This window comes from Impatiens glandulifera, chromosome 6 (assembly GCF_907164915.1).
Source record: "Impatiens glandulifera chromosome 6, dImpGla2.1, whole genome shotgun sequence".
Lineage (NCBI taxonomy): Eukaryota > Viridiplantae > Streptophyta > Magnoliopsida > Ericales > Balsaminaceae > Impatiens > Impatiens glandulifera.
The window spans coordinates 40,549,775-40,568,738 of record NC_061867.1 but is presented as its reverse complement, the minus strand read 5'-3'; the positions used below and the strand labels follow the sequence as shown (position 1 = coordinate 40,568,738).

The 18,964-nt window shown below is 29.9% G+C and overlaps 1 protein-coding gene and 1 pseudogene across 1 annotated transcript; both read left to right on the top strand.

Annotated features, from left to right (window-relative positions):
* Positions 1–3,184: 3,184 nt before the first annotated feature.
* Positions 3,185–7,676, top strand: LOC124943606 (uncharacterized protein At5g08430-like). The gene is made up of 7 exons (XM_047484089.1): positions 3,185–3,188; positions 3,326–3,513; positions 4,793–5,672; positions 5,808–5,920; positions 6,393–6,468; positions 7,288–7,428; positions 7,525–7,676. The coding sequence occupies exons 1-7, from the start codon at positions 3,185–3,187 to the stop codon at positions 7,674–7,676; spliced, it is 1,554 nt and encodes a 517-aa protein (XP_047340045.1).
* A 6,213-nt stretch (positions 7,677–13,889) lies between these two features.
* LOC124943605 lies at positions 13,890–15,292 on the top strand (annotated as a pseudogene).
* Positions 15,293–18,964: the final 3,672 nt, after the last annotated feature.

Here is an 18,964-nt window from a genome sequence, read left to right as displayed (position 1 = left end):
TTATCAAGGAGTTTTCATTCAGCTTCATCCATCTTCTCTAGTTTTCACTCAAAGGAACATAAAGATTCTTTTCATAGAGATAATCCTCAATCTGCATCTTCTAAAATGCATAATCTGTTCTATCAAATCTTCCATTCCATAGTCTTACACTGTTATCACTTCCTATCGTTTCCAATGCTCCGATCTAGCCTAACTGCTATGATAACAGTTGTTAGGATTTGGATCCCCAAATCTGATCTACTTAAAACGACATATAAAACGCAAGAAAAGAAAAACACAAGAAGACACAAATTTATAATGGTTCACTCAAATAAGCTACATTCACTTTAACCGCCACTAAATTTCAATATGAAGAAGAAAAAATATAGAGTTTTTGTCTCACACTTTATCTCTCTAAAATTCTATTTTCATTAATGTAAACCCTTATAATAACATATTTATAGGGTAAACTAATAAAACTTAAACAACTTGGTCAGGCTTAAGCCAAACTTAAATACAAACCCAATAAACTCTAATTAGTGTTTTTGTCTCACATTTTATCTTTTTAGAATTATGTATTTATCAATATAAACTTTAAATAATAACATATTTATAGGATACACATTCAAAAAAATAAAACTTAAACATTTCTTAGTTATGGTTAGACCCAAACCTAAATACAAATCCAATAAACTATTATTAACAATTGTAGAGTTTATTATAAGTAACACAATAATTTAACATCTTTCTCATCTTTATTCTCTCATAATTATAATATTATATATATTTTTCTTTTATAATTATATTTGACGTTCTCTTATAATTAATATAATAAATAAAAAATAAATTATTTATTTAAAAAAATTATTTTAATTATTTAAATAATATTAGGAAATTATTTAAAATAAAATATAATTAATAAAATAAATTTTAATAATAATTACAATAACTAATAATAATATAATTATTTTTATATAATCAATTTTAAATATTATATATTAATAATAAAATTATAATAATTTAATTAAAATATAAAAACTTAAAAAATAAAATAACAATTTTATATAAACAATACATTTAAAAAATATTAAAAAAAATTAATAAAAAATGTTATTAAAATTTTTTTATATGTTATTAAGTAAAATATTATATTTTATTTGATCAATTATTTATATATAATATTAATTATTTATATATAATATTTTAAAGATATTATCTTATATTATTTATGTTTATAGATAATTTTTTATTTATAATTAAAAAAATTTAAATTATTCAATTTAAACATTTTATATACTTTAAATAATTATGATATAAAAATAAAAATATTTTATATTTTTAATTAAATAAAATATAATAAAAAATAAAATAAAAATATTAATACTAATTTTATTTATCAAATAATATTAATAATTTATCTATAATAAATTCAAATATTACATATGAAAAAGTAAATATCCAAACATTATAAATGAGAATGAAATAATTAATACTCTTAAACAAACACTACATTTCTATCTATTATACTTATTCTTATTTCACATGTTCTAAAAAAAAAAAATTATTTCTATTTTTATAGTTCAAATTTGATTTTGAGTATAACATCTAAATGTATTGTCTATACTACTAAAATTGATTCATTGTATTGAACTTCTTATTTTCATTTTGCTGTAATTTTTCTGTGCTTGAACATGTTCTCACCATACCATCTGATTAGGGATGGTAGATGATAATTTCTCACTTCGATAGTTCTTTCAACACGTGTATGCTCTCTATCTCTACACCATCTCTACACCATTGTTTCCCACTTTGAAATCATACATTGAAAACATAATTTTTCTTTTCTTTTCTTTTCTGCAGATTCTGTCGTATTTGTTTTAACGTTATTAATACTGTTCAACTTTATTGTAATATTTCATAACTTTAAAGAGAGAATTCCCGTTGTTTCTCTTACCGGAGACGAAGTTGGAACGTTCATTTACAGGGAAGTTCTTTGCGGGTTGATAATTTTTGTTCTTGGATTTTGATTGAAGGATCTTTTTTTTAAGATGAAGTGGAATACAAGGGCTAAGAGGAAGAAACAGGAGATTAGAAAGGAAGAAATTGCAGAGGATTGGTGCTTTGTTTGCAAAGATGGTGGGTCTTTACGGGTTTGTGACTACAAGTAAGTATTAAGCTTAGCCATGCCTCAATTTCTTTGGGTCTATTCAATCCAGAACAAAAATCGATTATTTTGTCTTCTTTTTTTAAGATTTGTTCTTCTCTAGTCAAAGGGGACATGTAGATGTGTTGCATGTAACATCTAGCCACATTTTACAACTTTGTAATGTTTTACAAACACAACTGCAATGATTTGTGGGGATAAGAAGGGAAATTTCAGAATTCTACAAGTAACTCTTTAGGTGAAATTAGACTTAGATTTGAATTTGTTTGATCTGGAACAGTGGGAGTAAAGTAAAAAGCAAAAGGAACATCAATTATGTCATATATGAAGTATTTGGCTCTTTGGTATCTTTGTAACATGATATAGAGTTGTTTGGTATTCAATTGAATGCATATTTCGGCAATTGTTAGGTAACAGAAAAAATTAGTATCATTCAATGTTTTCATACATTGATTGAACAAGACTTTTTCTGCTTGTTTGGAAGTTTGGGCAAAACATGATTATAATTTGGTTTTTGGTTGTAGGCAGTGTCTAAAAGCTTATCATCCCGAGTGTGTGGAGAAGGTTGACTCTTTTTTGCGTAGTAAATCTAATTGGGCTTGTGGTAAGTAATCAAATCTTATATTTTTTCCTTCTTATTTTTTCCATTTGAAATAAAATCCTTCATTTTTATGAATAAAAGTCATGTAATCAACTTAGGATTTGCCAAAGTTAGTGTCTATTTCGATTGTTGTAGAAATTCCACATTTTTATACATCCATTTTTGTAAATGATTGAAAGTTATCATTCTGAAATATACTTCCCTCACAAGTGATGAGTTAGAGACATGAATGATTTGAACCTTTACTGGTATCAATTGAAATTAACTTGGATTCTTCTAAATTTATATCTCAGAGCTTTTAGTAGAAAAAAATAATTTTATTGTTACATTTCTATTCTTAATGTTTTACAAGTACTGAAACATAATTAGACATGAATGTTAGTTTTAAAAACCTGAAATAATTTAGTTTTATTATTTTATTTTAATAGGATGAGTAGGAAATGAGTCAGCATGCATTAATAGATTTACACATACACATATAACAAAAAAGAAATTTTCAGCATCATTGCTTTCCTGTTGATATAAACGGGTCAATAGTTATACAAATGTCATGCTATATAATTTTTTTTTGTCTATTACAGGGTGTCATTATTGTTTTAATTGCAATAAGACTGCGAAATATCACTGCTTTTGCTGTCCAAAAGGCGTGTGTCAGCAGTGTGCAGATAGCGTTGATTTTGCATGTATTAAAGACACCAAAGGGTTCTGTCATAGTTGTGTGAAGCTTGCACTACTTGGGGAGGCAGGCGAAACTGTAGACTCTGACGGGGTATGCTTGAATTTTCTTTATACTCTAATTGAAGCAGTGTGCTTTGTTTCTTCTTTTTGCTTGACTGTCTTTTTTGGTGAAGAATAATGATTTATGTTTCAAGTGAAGCTATGAATGTGAATTATGTCTGTTAACCTTAGGATTTTCAAGAAATTTCTTAAGATAGAGAGCATTACATGAAGACAGACTTAGTTTATGTTTATGTTTATGTTTCCTATGTCTTCATGTATTGCTCTTTAACAAACTAATAATGTCTGCAAATAGAAGTGAAAAATAAGTTCGCCTCAGAATCCCTGCATTGATTCCCACAAACAGGCACGAACTAACTTCTTTCTTAAAGATCTTCAACCGTTCTTCCATGAAAACTGTGAAAAGTAGAGAGGATAACCCTTGTCTTAGCCATTTTGAGCTTTTGAAGAATCTGGTAACTTCACAGTTGATTATAATATAAAACATTGGTTCAATGATACAGGTTTTGACCACTTCCTTCATTTCTCCTCAAAACCCATCCATTTTTAGGATATCTAACTCTATTTCATTCTTTCTTCTATCAATTGAATCGACTAGTTCTTTAGCGATGATAGATGCATCAATAATTTTTCCATAAACAAAATTCATTTGATGATGTGAGATGAGATTCTGGATTAGAGCTTTAAATCTATTAGCAAGTGTTTTGCTAGTACTCAATAAAAGTTAAAACTTGGTTAAAGGTTTGGACTTTGCGTTCTCTTCCCCATTGAGAACAATAAAACTTGAGTGCTAACTTCTTTCAAATAGAGTTGTGAAGTGAAATTGTTTGAAGAAAATTGATGAAGCCTCAAGATTCTTTAAGAAAATTGTTTAGCTTTATCCCCAAACACATTTTTTAAGAGCTTTCCAGAATTTCTCAAATAAATCCTTATCACATTTTTCTTTTATCCTCAAAATTTATCTCTCTCTCTATATATAACCCACTATGGTAGCTGAAGTAGTAAGCGTTTTATCATTTCGATTCCTACTAAAAACACCTTAAATTATAATTATAGTGGGGTTATTACTGTGGGGGTCGAGCTCGCTTCCTAAACTAAAAAGAAAACCAATTACTGATAGTTGAAATTTAAATATTTGGGGTTAATAGATCATGCTCTCGAGTTTCAGGTATGAAAGAATCCAGTTATATGAATTCAGTTAGACCATCCTATTAAACATCTTAGCAATTGCAACCAATGTGCTTTCTAACTTTATTAACTGTCCTTTCTATGAACACGTCCTTCAATTTTGTTTTGTCCTTGTTATGCAGAATTCTTTGGACTTTAGTAATCGAGAAACATTTGAGTGTCTATTCTTGGAATATTGGGTTATAATTAAGAAGGAGGAGAATTTGACATCGGAAGATCTTCAATCTGCAAATACTGCTCTTAAGAATTGGAACAAAAGTATTAGTTCTGACTCAGTTTTGGTTGAGAGTTCAGAAAGCGATACAATGTCAAGCTTCTATAGTGAAGATGAAGAAAAAGAAATAAAGTCCCCACAAGTAATGAAGAAATCCAAAGATGAAGCGTCTGGAAGCAAAAACAAAACCGCCAAACCGAAAAGAAAATTTATTGACTGGGGATCAGAAGCTCTCATCGAATTTCTTACATCTATTGGTAAACAGACAATCGATAAATTATCACAGTATGAGGTGTCTTCTATTGTCAGTCGATACATCAGTGATAACAACTTATGTAGTATGGAAAAGAAGAAGAAGGTTTTGTGTGATGCGAGATTACAATCACTATTTCAGAAGAAAACATTGAACAAAAACAAAATATATGACCTCCTAGAACTCCATTTTGCTGAAAACATTGAAGTACTCGACGATGAATTCTGGTCATTTTTATCGGATGAGGATGATGATGGTGTGACTGCGTCAACAAAAAAGAAGAGAACGTTAAGCACAATTAAGGAAGCTGCAGAAACAGAGGAAGTGCAGGAGGAGGGTCCAAAAAGTTGTTTTGCATCAATTGTTGAGGAAAACATCAAGCTTGTCTTTCTCATGAAGAGTCTAGTGAAAAAAATGTTGGATAACAACGAGTCTGAGGCTTTTGATGCCAAAGTAATAGGCTGCTTTGTGAAAATCAGATCAGACCCAATGGATTACTCGCAGAAAAACCGTTTTCAACTCGTGCTAATAACAGGTTTGTATTTGCACATATCATGCATCCATATTAATAAATTATATCAATTTTATATGTTTCATCTATTCTTGATTTTTCATTGGATGCACTAGTTTTATTTTGGAACTACGATTAATTTTCTCCATACTTGGTTAGGTGTGAATCGGATTATGCAGGATGATAAGATGAAGGTTAACCTGCAAGCCTCAACTGGGAGAGTAAACATTGACTTAGATGTAGAGAAGTTATTCGATGGTATATTCGACGAGGTAAATTACACACAACAATTTCCTAGACCTGCAAGTAACTAAAGAAAATTAAAAAAACTTGAACTTATTAATGAAAAGTTTTGCTAAACAATTTTATTATTTTCAATTAGAGTTTGATTTAATTTTCATTTTTGTCCTCAATACATTCATTTGCATAGTTTTTCTGTTGTTTCACACTACTATTCATAAATAATCAACATAATCCTCTTTGATCCATCTTTATTCCACAATGATGTCGCTCTAATCCCCATTTTTTGAGAATAATACTCCTCGATTGCTTATCAACCATCATAACATCATGTTCTGTTCATGTTTATATATTTTAATGTTAAAATTTTGTGTTTGTTTGAAAATAGAGTACAACCAGACTACTCTCTATGGTATCTAGTTGTGGGAAGACTCTGATATGAAGACATAATTAAATGGTTTTTTCTTAGTATTTTTAACTTTATAATGATTTTGAGTTTTGCAGGATGAAGTGGATGACTTGAGGAAAAGAGTGGAGGATGGTTCAATCCCTAGGCCCACTGTAGTAAGTGCTCTCATGTGTTTGTATAACTTGTTGCATATATTATATTGTGATTTGTCTCTCCCAGGGCCTATTACCATAGTATAATCTCTTATTATACCTTTTTTTTTTAAAAATTCTGACTTCTAACATGGGCGATTTATACATCAAAATATTTTCAATTGTATAAAAAAAATATGTGTTTGATCTTCTTGAGGAACTCCAAGCTCATTAACGCTAGTTTTTTATGTTTGTTTTTTTTTGTGAGCATATTGACTTATGTTTTAATTGTTGTTTTCCAAATGGTTAATTCAGTTGTGATTCGGGTATGTTTGGTGACACTTTGAGGACTTGTGTTTTTGTATTATTTTTTGTCATTAGATTTAAATGACTCTCATTTATATTATACTGCATTGACTTAAAAATTTAAATTTTAATAAAATACCGTGTATTACCCTGTACTGTAATAGGTGGACCTTGATATGAAGGCCAGATCTTTGCATGTAGAGATCACAAATCATGTATGTTTTTTCTTCTCAATCTTTTTGCTTGGTCAGGGATATATATATATATATATAATGTTTCTTTTTGAATTGGATTTTGCAGGCAATTGAAAGAGAATTAGTATCTTTGGGCAATCGTATCGATTTTTATAATGAGAAAGGGCGGAGAGCAGAATATCCTTTATTAGATCACTAATATTTCTCATAGTTTTCCCATGTGTTTTCATGAAATATAATCTAAATTAAAATAGGAATGTCATTTTCAAACATAAGAGCTAACAATTTCTCATGTTTTGCACATTTTTATTTGATATCATTGTTATTCTTAACCTGCTAAGTGGTTACATTGTTTGAAGTACTAGATAAGAGAGAACTTCTTGAATCACCAGAAGAACAGAGAAGAATGTTAGAGACGGTTCCTCATGTGGTTGCTGCTCCATTAGAGCTCGATCTTAATACATCTCCCAACCTTAATGTTCAAGCCTGTGAAACCTTAGGTAAACTTTGATTACATTATAGTTAATTTTGTTTATCTATTTTAAAGATAAAGTGATTAGCTTAATCTATTTTTCCCTTTATCTTATTTATGCTAGGTTCAAAGGAAGACAATGTCTCGACGCCTTTGGTTAATGGGGAAATGCCTACGGCTAATGAACCAGAAGCAGGCAATGTTGGAGAAAAGAATGAAACAGAAATAATCTACAGTGATGAAGATGACTCATGGATGTTATCCTGGATGTGGTGAAAAAATGGAATGGACAACCACTTTTGAAGTGGTGACATAAAAAAATATTGTGGAGAAACATGTAGTTTTACATGGTCCTTCTCAAAACAATTCTATGGGTCTTTCTTTTTTCAGACATATTCTATATTTATTGTTTGTTTAATTTATTTTTCTTTTGATTGGAGTTTTACAATTACATTATGCAAGTTAAGTTTTTGACATGTTTATTATTTTTTGAAATAGTTGCATTTATATGATTGTCTCTTTATTTTAAAAATATTTTTTACTAAAAAAGTAAATTTTTTTTGTTTAAAAAGTAAAAAATATAATTTGTTAGTAAAACAATATAACTTAGATTTTTTTTTTTTAGGTTTTATGACATTATATGACTTACGAAATGGTAGAATTCAAGACTACTTGATGTTTTTGTTGCTCTTGTGTGATTTTTTATTGGACAATATTTATTTTTATTGTGATTTTTTTAATCTTTTGAGATTTTTATGCAATATTTCTGTTTTTCATTGTAATCTTGTTTAAATCACGTAAATAAATGAATAATTTTATTTTTCAAATACCAAATTATATATGTGAAAGGATGAAATCAATATACATTTTTTAAGAAGATTGTAGTCAAAATAACTAAACAAAAATTATTAAGATATTTTTGATAATTTATTAAGATATTTTTGATAATTCATTGAATTAAAATTAAACGGTAAGACAGTAAATATGTTAAAAAATTTAAAATTTCAAACTTATAATATATATATATATATATTTAGTAATTAATGTATTTATCTATATATATTTTTTAGTTTAAAAATTAACATGTCAATCATATTCGATTGTTTCTTATTTTATTTAAAGAAACTGAACATGCTGAATTAATATCATTTTATTTAATTTAAAAAGTTAACATATTAAACCTATATTTTTATAACATAACAAAATTGAAATTTAATTATAATTTTATAGTTTTTTCAAACATAATAATTGAAGGATAATTTAATGTTAATTTTTATAAAATTCGAATAAGTGTTTAAATGTAAATTTCAATTCTAATTATTCAAATAAACCTTTAAATATAAATTATTATATTTGTTGTCATATTATTAACAAATAAGCAAACCAAAAAGAATCCATTATGTTGCAATGAGTGACTTGATATTGACATATGTACCTACCTCATTTCTACCTACACTAAAATTTCTAAATAATTTATCTTGAGATAAAATGGTTTGTTTTGCTGCAATTTAGTTACATTATGCCGAGTCTATTTTATTTTAATAGATTTTTTACTTCTCCATTGATTATAATATAAAACATTAATTGGTTAAACAATACATGTTTTGATTAACTTCCTTCATTTCTCCAGAAACTCATCCTTCTTAATTAGGATATAAAGAAGTCACTCCCAACTCCCAAGTCATATAGTAAAAAACTTTCAATATCTTGTTTGCAAAAGTATATTGAACCTGTTCTCATTTCAATTTAGTTGATGGATTCTGTACCAATGAGAGATGCATTTGTTTGTGTGATAAGTCATAAGATGCGGGATTAGAGCCTTAAATATTTAGATCAAATGTTTTGCTAGTACATATAAAAGCTAAACGCTAGGTTAATGAGTATTTTGTTAGGGTTTTCATTCTTTCCGAGTTTCTTAATGTGAACAATAAAACTTGCGTTTCAACATCTTTCAAACAAAATTTTTGAGTATAAATACTTGAAGGAATCCATGCAATGATGCAATGTTATTTTGAGTATTTGTTTGATTATCGACTTATAATCGTGTTAGTCAAATGATTTGATTGATATTGTATATGTCTTGAATGCATGGATTGTTTTGTGGAATTACTTTTTTTTTTTTTTGATAAGAAATTGTTTCTTGAATGAATACAAAACACTTATTTGTATTTATTTAAAAATTTAAAAAAGAGTTATTGGATGATATTTAAAATAGCGACAATACCTAGCTAGCTAGGTTTTGATATAATTACAGGGTCAGAGAAAGTTTTGACCCATTAGTAATTTTGCTTTTTTTCTCATTCAGACTTCGAACCACTGCATGGGCGAGTTTCATCAACTTTTTCCTTCTATATATATTTATTTTTATTTATATATTCATTTTCAAGCTGGCCTGCCCTGCAAAAAAAAAAGAGAAAAAAAAGACGTGTGTAACATAGCCATCATGAAACTGGGATAGATATTGCACAGTCATGAGATGTCTATTAATCTTATTTAATATTTTCAACTTATTTATTAAATGTGTATTTAATTGCATTTATTATAATAGGGTTGAAACAAAGCGTTTGGCATTCAAATTCAATACTACTTGAAAAATCATTCATAAGAAAATCTTTTTTTTTTTTGTACGTTTTGACCCATGAGAATGTTAAAGACAAAATCTAGACACTTCTACAATTTTAGGTCATTATTATTTTGAAAATTTCTTTTAACTGTGATACAAATGAATTATCAATGACTATTTTTTCATTACCCCTCTCACAATCAAGTTAGCTATAGGATAGATTAGGATTTGACTTTACTTAACGTTTAACTTTACTAACTTTTCTTCGTAATTCTGAAATAAAAAGTTACTTTTGACCAAAAATCTGATGCCAGCACAGTTAATTATGTGATGCTATTTAATGTGACTTTACAGTTCATCCTTGTGCAATTACCTAGGGTGAACATATATTGTTGACCAACTTCAAACTAAACTAATATTTTGGTAAGATAATTTGATTTGAGTTAAATTTAGATATGGTTTAATTTATGTTAGATAGGGTTACTTAAACAAAATAACCCTTAATTAAAAAAATTAAACATGCTGCATTCCACCTCACACTCTCTTGCTTAAGACATCTCCAGTTAGGGACGAACCCAGGAATTACCGTTAAGATGAGTTTAGAAAAAATTAAAATGAGTTTAATATTTTTTAGAATGGAGTTGAATAAAATAATGAAAAAAATCATATATTTATCCAATAATGAACATGAATTTAAACTTTTTTAGATTTATAAAATAACATAGTGAATAAAAATGAAAATAAAATAAAATTAAGGAGCCATATCCTTTTTCTATTATATTTTTTTTTTTTGTTAAAGTCTTTCTCAGCCCGGCTCGAACCTATCCAAAAGAGAGTTATTCTTATATATAAGGGAATATTAAAAAATATGAAATCGAAATAAATTTAATTATGTTTCTATATAATAAAATATAATAAAAATGTAAAATAAAAAAATATATATATATGTCCAACCAAATAAGTGATATCCTCATTTTAAATATAATTATAGCAAGACATTTGTTATTAAATATAAACGAATAAAATAACAATTAATTATCACAAAAATAATTAATTTTTATTAAAAGACTTTCTTATATATTATATGTTTTTATTGATTATATATTATATGTTTTTATTGAACGTTGGGTTCATACATATCATCATTAGAGGGAAATTTGACGAAATGGTCCTGATAATGGGGTGTAATTCCAAAAATGGACAACGTCTGATAAATCTTGCAAGAAAGGCTTTTTCGTCCTACGAAATGTCCGTCTTGCCCCTGTGACTGCACTTACTCGAATTACACTTACTCAAATTACACTTACACGTATTACACTTACGCGAATTATACTTACGTGTAATATGTAATATGTGTACATTGAAAGGTGCATATTTTTATACGCGCATTATGTAATATGCGTCTTTCAATGTACGCATATTACATAATACGCGTATATGTAATATGCGTCTTTCATGGTATATAAAGTGCTTAATTTGACCCTCATTTTAAATCTTCAATTTTTAGGGTTATGACTCTCTCTCTCAAACCCTATCCCCTCTACTTCCGCTCCTGCTCCCTTTGCCACGACACTCCGTTCGTTCAAGATTAGCAGCTGCCAAGACCGCGACCGCCCCGTTTGTTCAATAATACATGCACGTAGGGGTGTCAATTCAGGTGGGTCGGGTGGGTTCGAGTTAGGTTGAAGGAGGTGCATTATAACAAAATTTTTAACCCGAACTCGACCCGAACCTGAACCAACCTGAAAACAACAAACCCGAACCCAAACCCAGACCAACCCGACCAACCCAACTAACCCGACTAACCCGAAATAAGTTTTTTGCTTAATAATAATACTTTAATTTAAATACAAAATAATAAAATTGGCATAAACATAATAATTATGTTTAGAAAATTCAAAATTTTCACAAAATAAATATTACACAACGAAATTGTGATATCATTATAAAAAAAGTCTTCAATCATCACAAAAGTATTTTCAAGTTCAAACTCCACTTCTTCATCGTTGTACACCTTTTTGTATGAGCCCGACCTTGAAATAAGTTTAAGTAGTATTTGAGCCATCATCCCCATTTATGAATAAACTAATAATATTTTCAGTCAAATCATCCAACTCCACCTTAGTATTTTCTACAAAAAGAAAATATTAGTCAAAGAATCGAACAAATAACTTTAAAATGAAAATAAAAAGACGAGCCATTGACCATTCTGTCCAACTAACCAATCTCTACAACAAACTAATGCCTCAACAACATTAGGCTTCATTGCACTACGATATTGGTCAAGTATCCTACCACCGGTACTAAAAGTCGATTCTGAAGCAACTGTAGAAATTGGAACACTCAAGATATGTCTGGCCATTTTTACAAGTTCAGGATACCTAAATTGGTAAGCTTTCCAAAATGCGAGGACATCAAATTTTGTATCTCTGTCAATTTTCTGTTCTTCCAAATAGAGCTCTAATTGACTCTTTTGAGCTTTTCCATTAAAGTCCACAAATCAGATGTGAAACAAATCTTTCTAGGGCATGAATGCATTTCTTGAGCTAGCCTATTGTATTCATTTTTATGCATCTTGAGAATATCAGTCATTGCAGTATTTCTAGTGAAATGATTGACTTGAGGTTCCAAATAGGTAAATATTGATCTAACTGCCTCATATTCTACAAACTGAAATGGTAAATCATGCCTCACAATGGCTAAGATGAGCAACTCTCTAAATCTTTCTTAACTAAACTTTTGAGACCTAATATTAAGACTTTTATCCCCTTGTTCTAACAAATCTTGAGCAATATCACGAGTTTTCTGTCTAGAACATTGATTAAGGATATGACGACGAAGATTACCTGTTCCTATGCTACTATCAACTTTGTATGTAATTCCACATGCTTTACATTTACATCGCAAATCTTCTCCCTCTATTTTAGGAAGAATATCAAAATACTGCCACCACTTTGATTTTAATGGTCTCTTTCGTTTACCAATACCAGTTTTGGAGGCTTGATCTTGGGAATCAATGCAAATTTCTGTATTTGCATCTAAATTTGCCATAGGTGAACCCTCCACACTATCCTCCTCAAGATCAAGATTAATTTGTGAACTCATTTTATTGCTGGATACTAGCGGAGTTCAAGAGATTAAAAAAGATGAAAATTAGAGAAGGAATGAATATTGAAGAGAAGTGAGATAGATGGAAGAAAAAGAATAGTGAGAAAGACGGAAGGAAGAAAATGAATAAAAATTAAGGATATGGGTTAGGCCCGTTAGGTTTAGGGTTTTTTTGTAAGGTAGGCAAGTTATTTTTTTTATTAATATATTAGGTGGGTCGGGTTGGGTGGGTGGGTTTGGGTTGATGAGTGACCTGATTTTTTAATTCAGGTCAACCCGGGTTGACCCGAAACCAATCCAACCCAATTTTCTTTTCCAGGTTATATTTTGGGTCTGACCCAAAATAATTCAAACCCGAAAACTCCCAACCCTAACCCAATATTCTTCGGGTCGACTCGTGTCGGCTTGGCGGGTCGAGTTCATTTTTGACACCCCTACATGCACGTATATGATTTGTTTGTATATTTTTTCACAATTTTAAACTGAATGTCATCGATTTGTAAGCGACATGTGTTGACAAAACTTTCAGAAGGAAGTTTGATCTAGAAGAATACCTCCAACACGCTCGTGAGCGTGAGTCAAAGGTTCTTCATGCTTATCCCCCTTTCTCTCTCGTATTCACAAAAATAAGAAATTGATCTTGTATATTCTTCCATGTAGTTTTCGTGTTTCGATCATTGTATTTTTGTCATTATGTGTAGGAAGATGTCAAGTCTAAATCCGTAAGTAAAATAGAATTCATCTTCTCTCGTTCATACTGAAAACGAGAGAAAAGTACAAAAGGCTTTTCTCTTTGAAACTAATCTAATAACACCTACATGGATTTGGTTGAGGTTAGGATTGTTTGTTGTTTATGGAGATAGAGAATTTGGATCATGACATAGATTTCTTTTTTTTTGTTCATTTCAGATCGATCATCATGTATTCCCTGGTTAATTATGATCAACATTAGAATTTGATACCAAAATAACACTTAGAGAACTCACATACTTTTCCAAGCTTGAGGAATGAATAAAATCAATCTTCTTAATTTTATTGGGGTGAGCTAACATATATGTCTCTTAATGTGGTTTTAAATGTCTATAGCAACTAACAATATTTCATATCACTTTGTTATGATACGATGAACTTTAATCATGAAGTATTAGTATGTGTATATATTAGTCAATTTCCAGTGCTTAGATCTGATGAATCTATTTGTATAATGCTTATGATTGTATGAAATTCTGATATGGCTTTAATTCTGGTTTGTTTTCAGTGGAGAAAAGAGGTTGCCTTTGCGGGTTTTGGGGTAGCTATACAAATGCATATATGTGCAGAGAAAGATGATATTTAGAGTATTATGATCAAATCTTGAAAGAAGAACTTAATTGATAACTGTTAGAATCTCTTTCCCAAATCCCATCCTTTAAAAAGCACCTCTCAAAACTTCTTAATTGATTCATGTAGGTATTGGTAATTGATCTGTCATGGAGAATGCACAAGGTATCTCTGATGGACAAAGAAGATGAGTGCAGATATGCGGGTCTATTAAAACCATATAAGGTAGTATGTATAGCTTTGTCAGTTCCTTTTTCAAATAAATCAACATTTATGTTTATCCAATGTAATTATCATATTCTTTTCATGTAGGTTCTTCTTGCAAGGGCCGATCTACTGAAATTTCATAAAAAGGAATGTGAAGAAAGAGGAGCATCGATTATTTATGCTACTCATACATTCGATGATCTGAAGGATTGGCCTTCCCACATTATATGTTTCTCAATTATCTAGTCTCTACACCTAACAATCAGGTAAGTGTTCTTATGTTGAATTTGTGCCATATGGTTAGGTTTACGTCGCTCGTGGGGAGTTGCAGTTGGCTTTGCCAATGGAAGAAGTTAAGAAAGAAAGTGACTTGTCATTAATGGTCAGTTTTTTTTTCAACTTCATATACATATACAGACATGAAGTGTTCATTTTCTAATATGTCTAATTCATTTAGAGAACTGTTGAGAAATGGCTGATGAAGGAAAGAGACGAGGATAGAAAGATGTGGAGCGAGAGAAAGGCAAAAGGTCTGCCTGAATTTGAGAGAGAAGTGAATGGTAGCTGTGTAATTGGAGATCCAGCCCGATGTGGTGCCTATACAATTAACAATGGTTAGGCTGCTGGAAGATTGAGTTCCACTATTGTTGGTGGAGATAATTTTATCCTAAGTTCTAATAGAGTTCTTAGGTAGTAATCTTGATGCTCACTGTAATATTTTAATTCCCTTTTTGCAAAATAACAGGTTTAACGTCATATTTGTAATCCTCTATTCCTGGTAATTGATTTGGCGATTTTCCATTTATATTTATACTTAATACACAATAGTTGAATATTAAAACTTGCACATAATAATGTAAAAAGGTATTTATTTATGTAACCTTGATAATTATTTAAAGCTACCATATAACTAAACATCAAAACATAGGTACTTTTTAGTAAAAAAATAAAGTAGAACGTAGGTAATTAATAATTCAATCAATAACAACATTTTAAGAAATAGAAAATTAATCCAAAATTATGACATCTCCATGTAGACCGTGTAGACAGTGGACAACATCGGGCTAAGACGGTTATGCCTGCCACAAAGAAGAACAATTCTTCTTAAATCAGATACACATCATCAGGCTAAGACGGTTATGCCTGCCACCTTCTACGTGTCCTCCTTCTTCCCCAAATTCTGTACAAACACATCATCCTCCAACTTCTGTTTGTCTTCCTTGTCTATATCATTCACATCTTTCTTCTCATTCACCACCTTGTTTTTATCATTCACATCCTCCACCTTCTCATTCACATCCTTGAATTAGACAAAATGTTTGAATTAGACCAAATGCTTGAATTAGACAAAATGCTCGAATTAGACCAAATGCTAGAATTAGACCAAATGCTTGAATTAGACCAAATGCTTGAATTAGACAAAATACTCAACTTAGACCAAATACTCGAATTAGACAAAATACTCGAATTAGACAAAATACTAGAATTATACATACATCATTCTTCTTCTTGTCTTCCTTCTTTTCCATCACATCCTCATTCACATCCACCTTCTCCACATCATCAATCCCATCCTTGAATTAGACCAAATGCTCGAATTAGACAAAATGCTCAAATTATACATACCTCATTATTCCTCTTATCTTCCTTCTTCTCCACTACATCCTTATTTACATCCACCTTCTCCACATCATCAATTTCATACTTGAATTAGACAAAACACTTGAATTAGACAAAATGCTTGAATTAGACAAAATGCTCGAATTAGACAAAATGCTTGAATTAGACAAAATGCTCGAATTAGACAAAATGCTTGAATTATACATATTTCATTCTTATTCTTGTCTTCCTTTTGCACCACCACTTCCTCATTCACCACATTCTCCATCACATCCTCATTCTTTTTCTCCTCCACATCCTCGTTCTTCTTCTCATCCACATCCTCATCCTTCAGCTCCACAATCCCATCATTGTCTTTATCATTCAACTTATCCACCACATCCTAAAAAGAAAAGACAAAATACTTGAATTAATTAGAAAAAATGATTAAATTATACCAAATATTTGAATTAGACATACCTCAATATTCTCATTCACCAATTCTCATTCACCGGATCCTCAATCAACACATTCACCTTCTCCAAATCTTCCTCATTCACCTTCTCCAAATATTCCTCATTCACCTCCTCCAAATCTTACTCATCATTATCTTCATCATTCACCTTTTTTTCTCCACAAGATCATCCACATATTCCTCATTCAATCTTATCCTGCTCTGTTCCTCCCTAAGTGTGGATGATAATATGTCAAACTATTCTTGTAGTTGGTTTAAACTAACTATTTAGGTTATGGTTTTAGAATATTTACGTCACTTGAGCTTAGCACTTTCCCAGTCCATATGACCATATTATCTCTATAAAATCCACTATAGAATCAACTGTCTCAAGTTGAATTGTGTGGTCGAAGGAGAACGAATGATAATAAACAAGTCATATTTGTTGATATTTTAAAAGAAATACACTAACAAAAGGAAACAACATATATGTAGTAACACTTCTCGGCGATCCATTCGTGTAGTAGAGCATGGATGAAAACCATAAAGAAAAATAATAAAAATGCTTTATTGAATAATATGAGCATTTAGTTGCTAGATATGTACTTTAGAGAAATCTAGGATGCAAGAACAAGATAAAATGCAAACAAAATTCAAATGGACTCAACCACTCTAAGATTTATTTTTCGATTCATCAACTATAGCAGCAACTATTTCTTTACAAGTTGAAGTCGTGTATAACGTTCCAGTTTTGTGACTTCGAGCAACAATTATTGCTCCTTTAGTCACCTTCCACGCACCATTTCCACAACTGAAATTGTGTCCTTCATCAAGTTGTGTAACATAATTCATATTGCGCATTAAACCTGGATTGTGTCTCACCTTATTAATCTTCCAAACAAAATTGTTTACTATCTTCAATTTGATGTCCCCAATGCCAACAATATCTAATGGCTCACCATCTGTGAGAAAACATTTCCCACAGTTTCCATCCACATAATTCTCAATCAATCCTTTGTGGACAGTGGTGTGAAAAGACGCTCATGAGTCCAAAACTCATGAATCTATCGGACTATCAATAGACAGAAGCAACACATCAATGACAGTTTCTGTAATTGCGTTGGATCCATCGTTTTTATCGTCACTGTTTTCCTTTGGTGCTTTGTAGTTTCTCTTTAAGTGACCCTGCTTACCACAATTCCAGCAATCAAATGTCCACCCAGACTAGACTAACATAGATCTTTCTTACCTAGGTTTGAAATTTTTGTCATTACCTATGCCTCTGTTTTCAATATTTAGAGTAGAACATTTGAACGTTTCACCATAATCAATTTTACGAACCTGTTCAGCAAGAATACGATCTTTAACTTCAATAAATTTTAATTTAGAATTTCCATAAGAGTTACTAATTGTTGAGGTTCCAATCTATTTGGTAGAGATGTTAATAAAATCATGACACTAACTTCATCCCCAAAATCAATCACAATAGATAACATTTGATTCACAATTATATTAAATTCGTTCAAATGAGTAGTGACAGAAGTACCATCAACCATTCTTAAATTGAGGAGTCTTTTCATTAAATGTACCTTGTTGTTAAAATATGGTTTCTCTTACATACTAGATAGAGTTTTCATCGACACATTATGGTCTTCTTCTTTGCTACGTTGTTAGCAAAAGTTTTGTCTAGCATCAATCAGACAACTCCCAAAACATGTCTATTAAGAAGTTTTTTTTATTCAGCTTAATCCATCTTCTCTAGTTTCTCACTTAAAGGAACATGAAACTTCTTTCCATAGAGATAATCCTCAATCTGCATCCTCCAGAATACATAATATGTTCCATCAAATCTTCCAATCGCCAGTCTTATACTATTCTCGCTTGTCATCGTTTTCAATGCTCCGATCTAGTCTATTTGCCCTGATAACAATTGTTAGGATTTGGATTCCCTAAATCCGATCTTCTTAAAATGATTTGTAAAAATGCAAGAAAAGAAGAACACAAGAAGACTCAATAAACTCTTATTAACAATTGTATAATTTATTATAAGTGTAAGATCAATAACTCAACATTTCTTTCACATCCTATCTCATAATTATAATTATAATATTATATATATTTTTTCTTTTATAATTAAAATAATAATAAACTTTTTAATTTATTTATTGAAAGAAATTATTTCAATTATTTAAATAATATTAAAAAGTTATTTAAAATAAAATATAATAAATAAAATAAATTTTTAATAATAGTTACACTAACTAATAATAAAATAATTTATTTTATATAATTAATTTTAAATATTATATACTA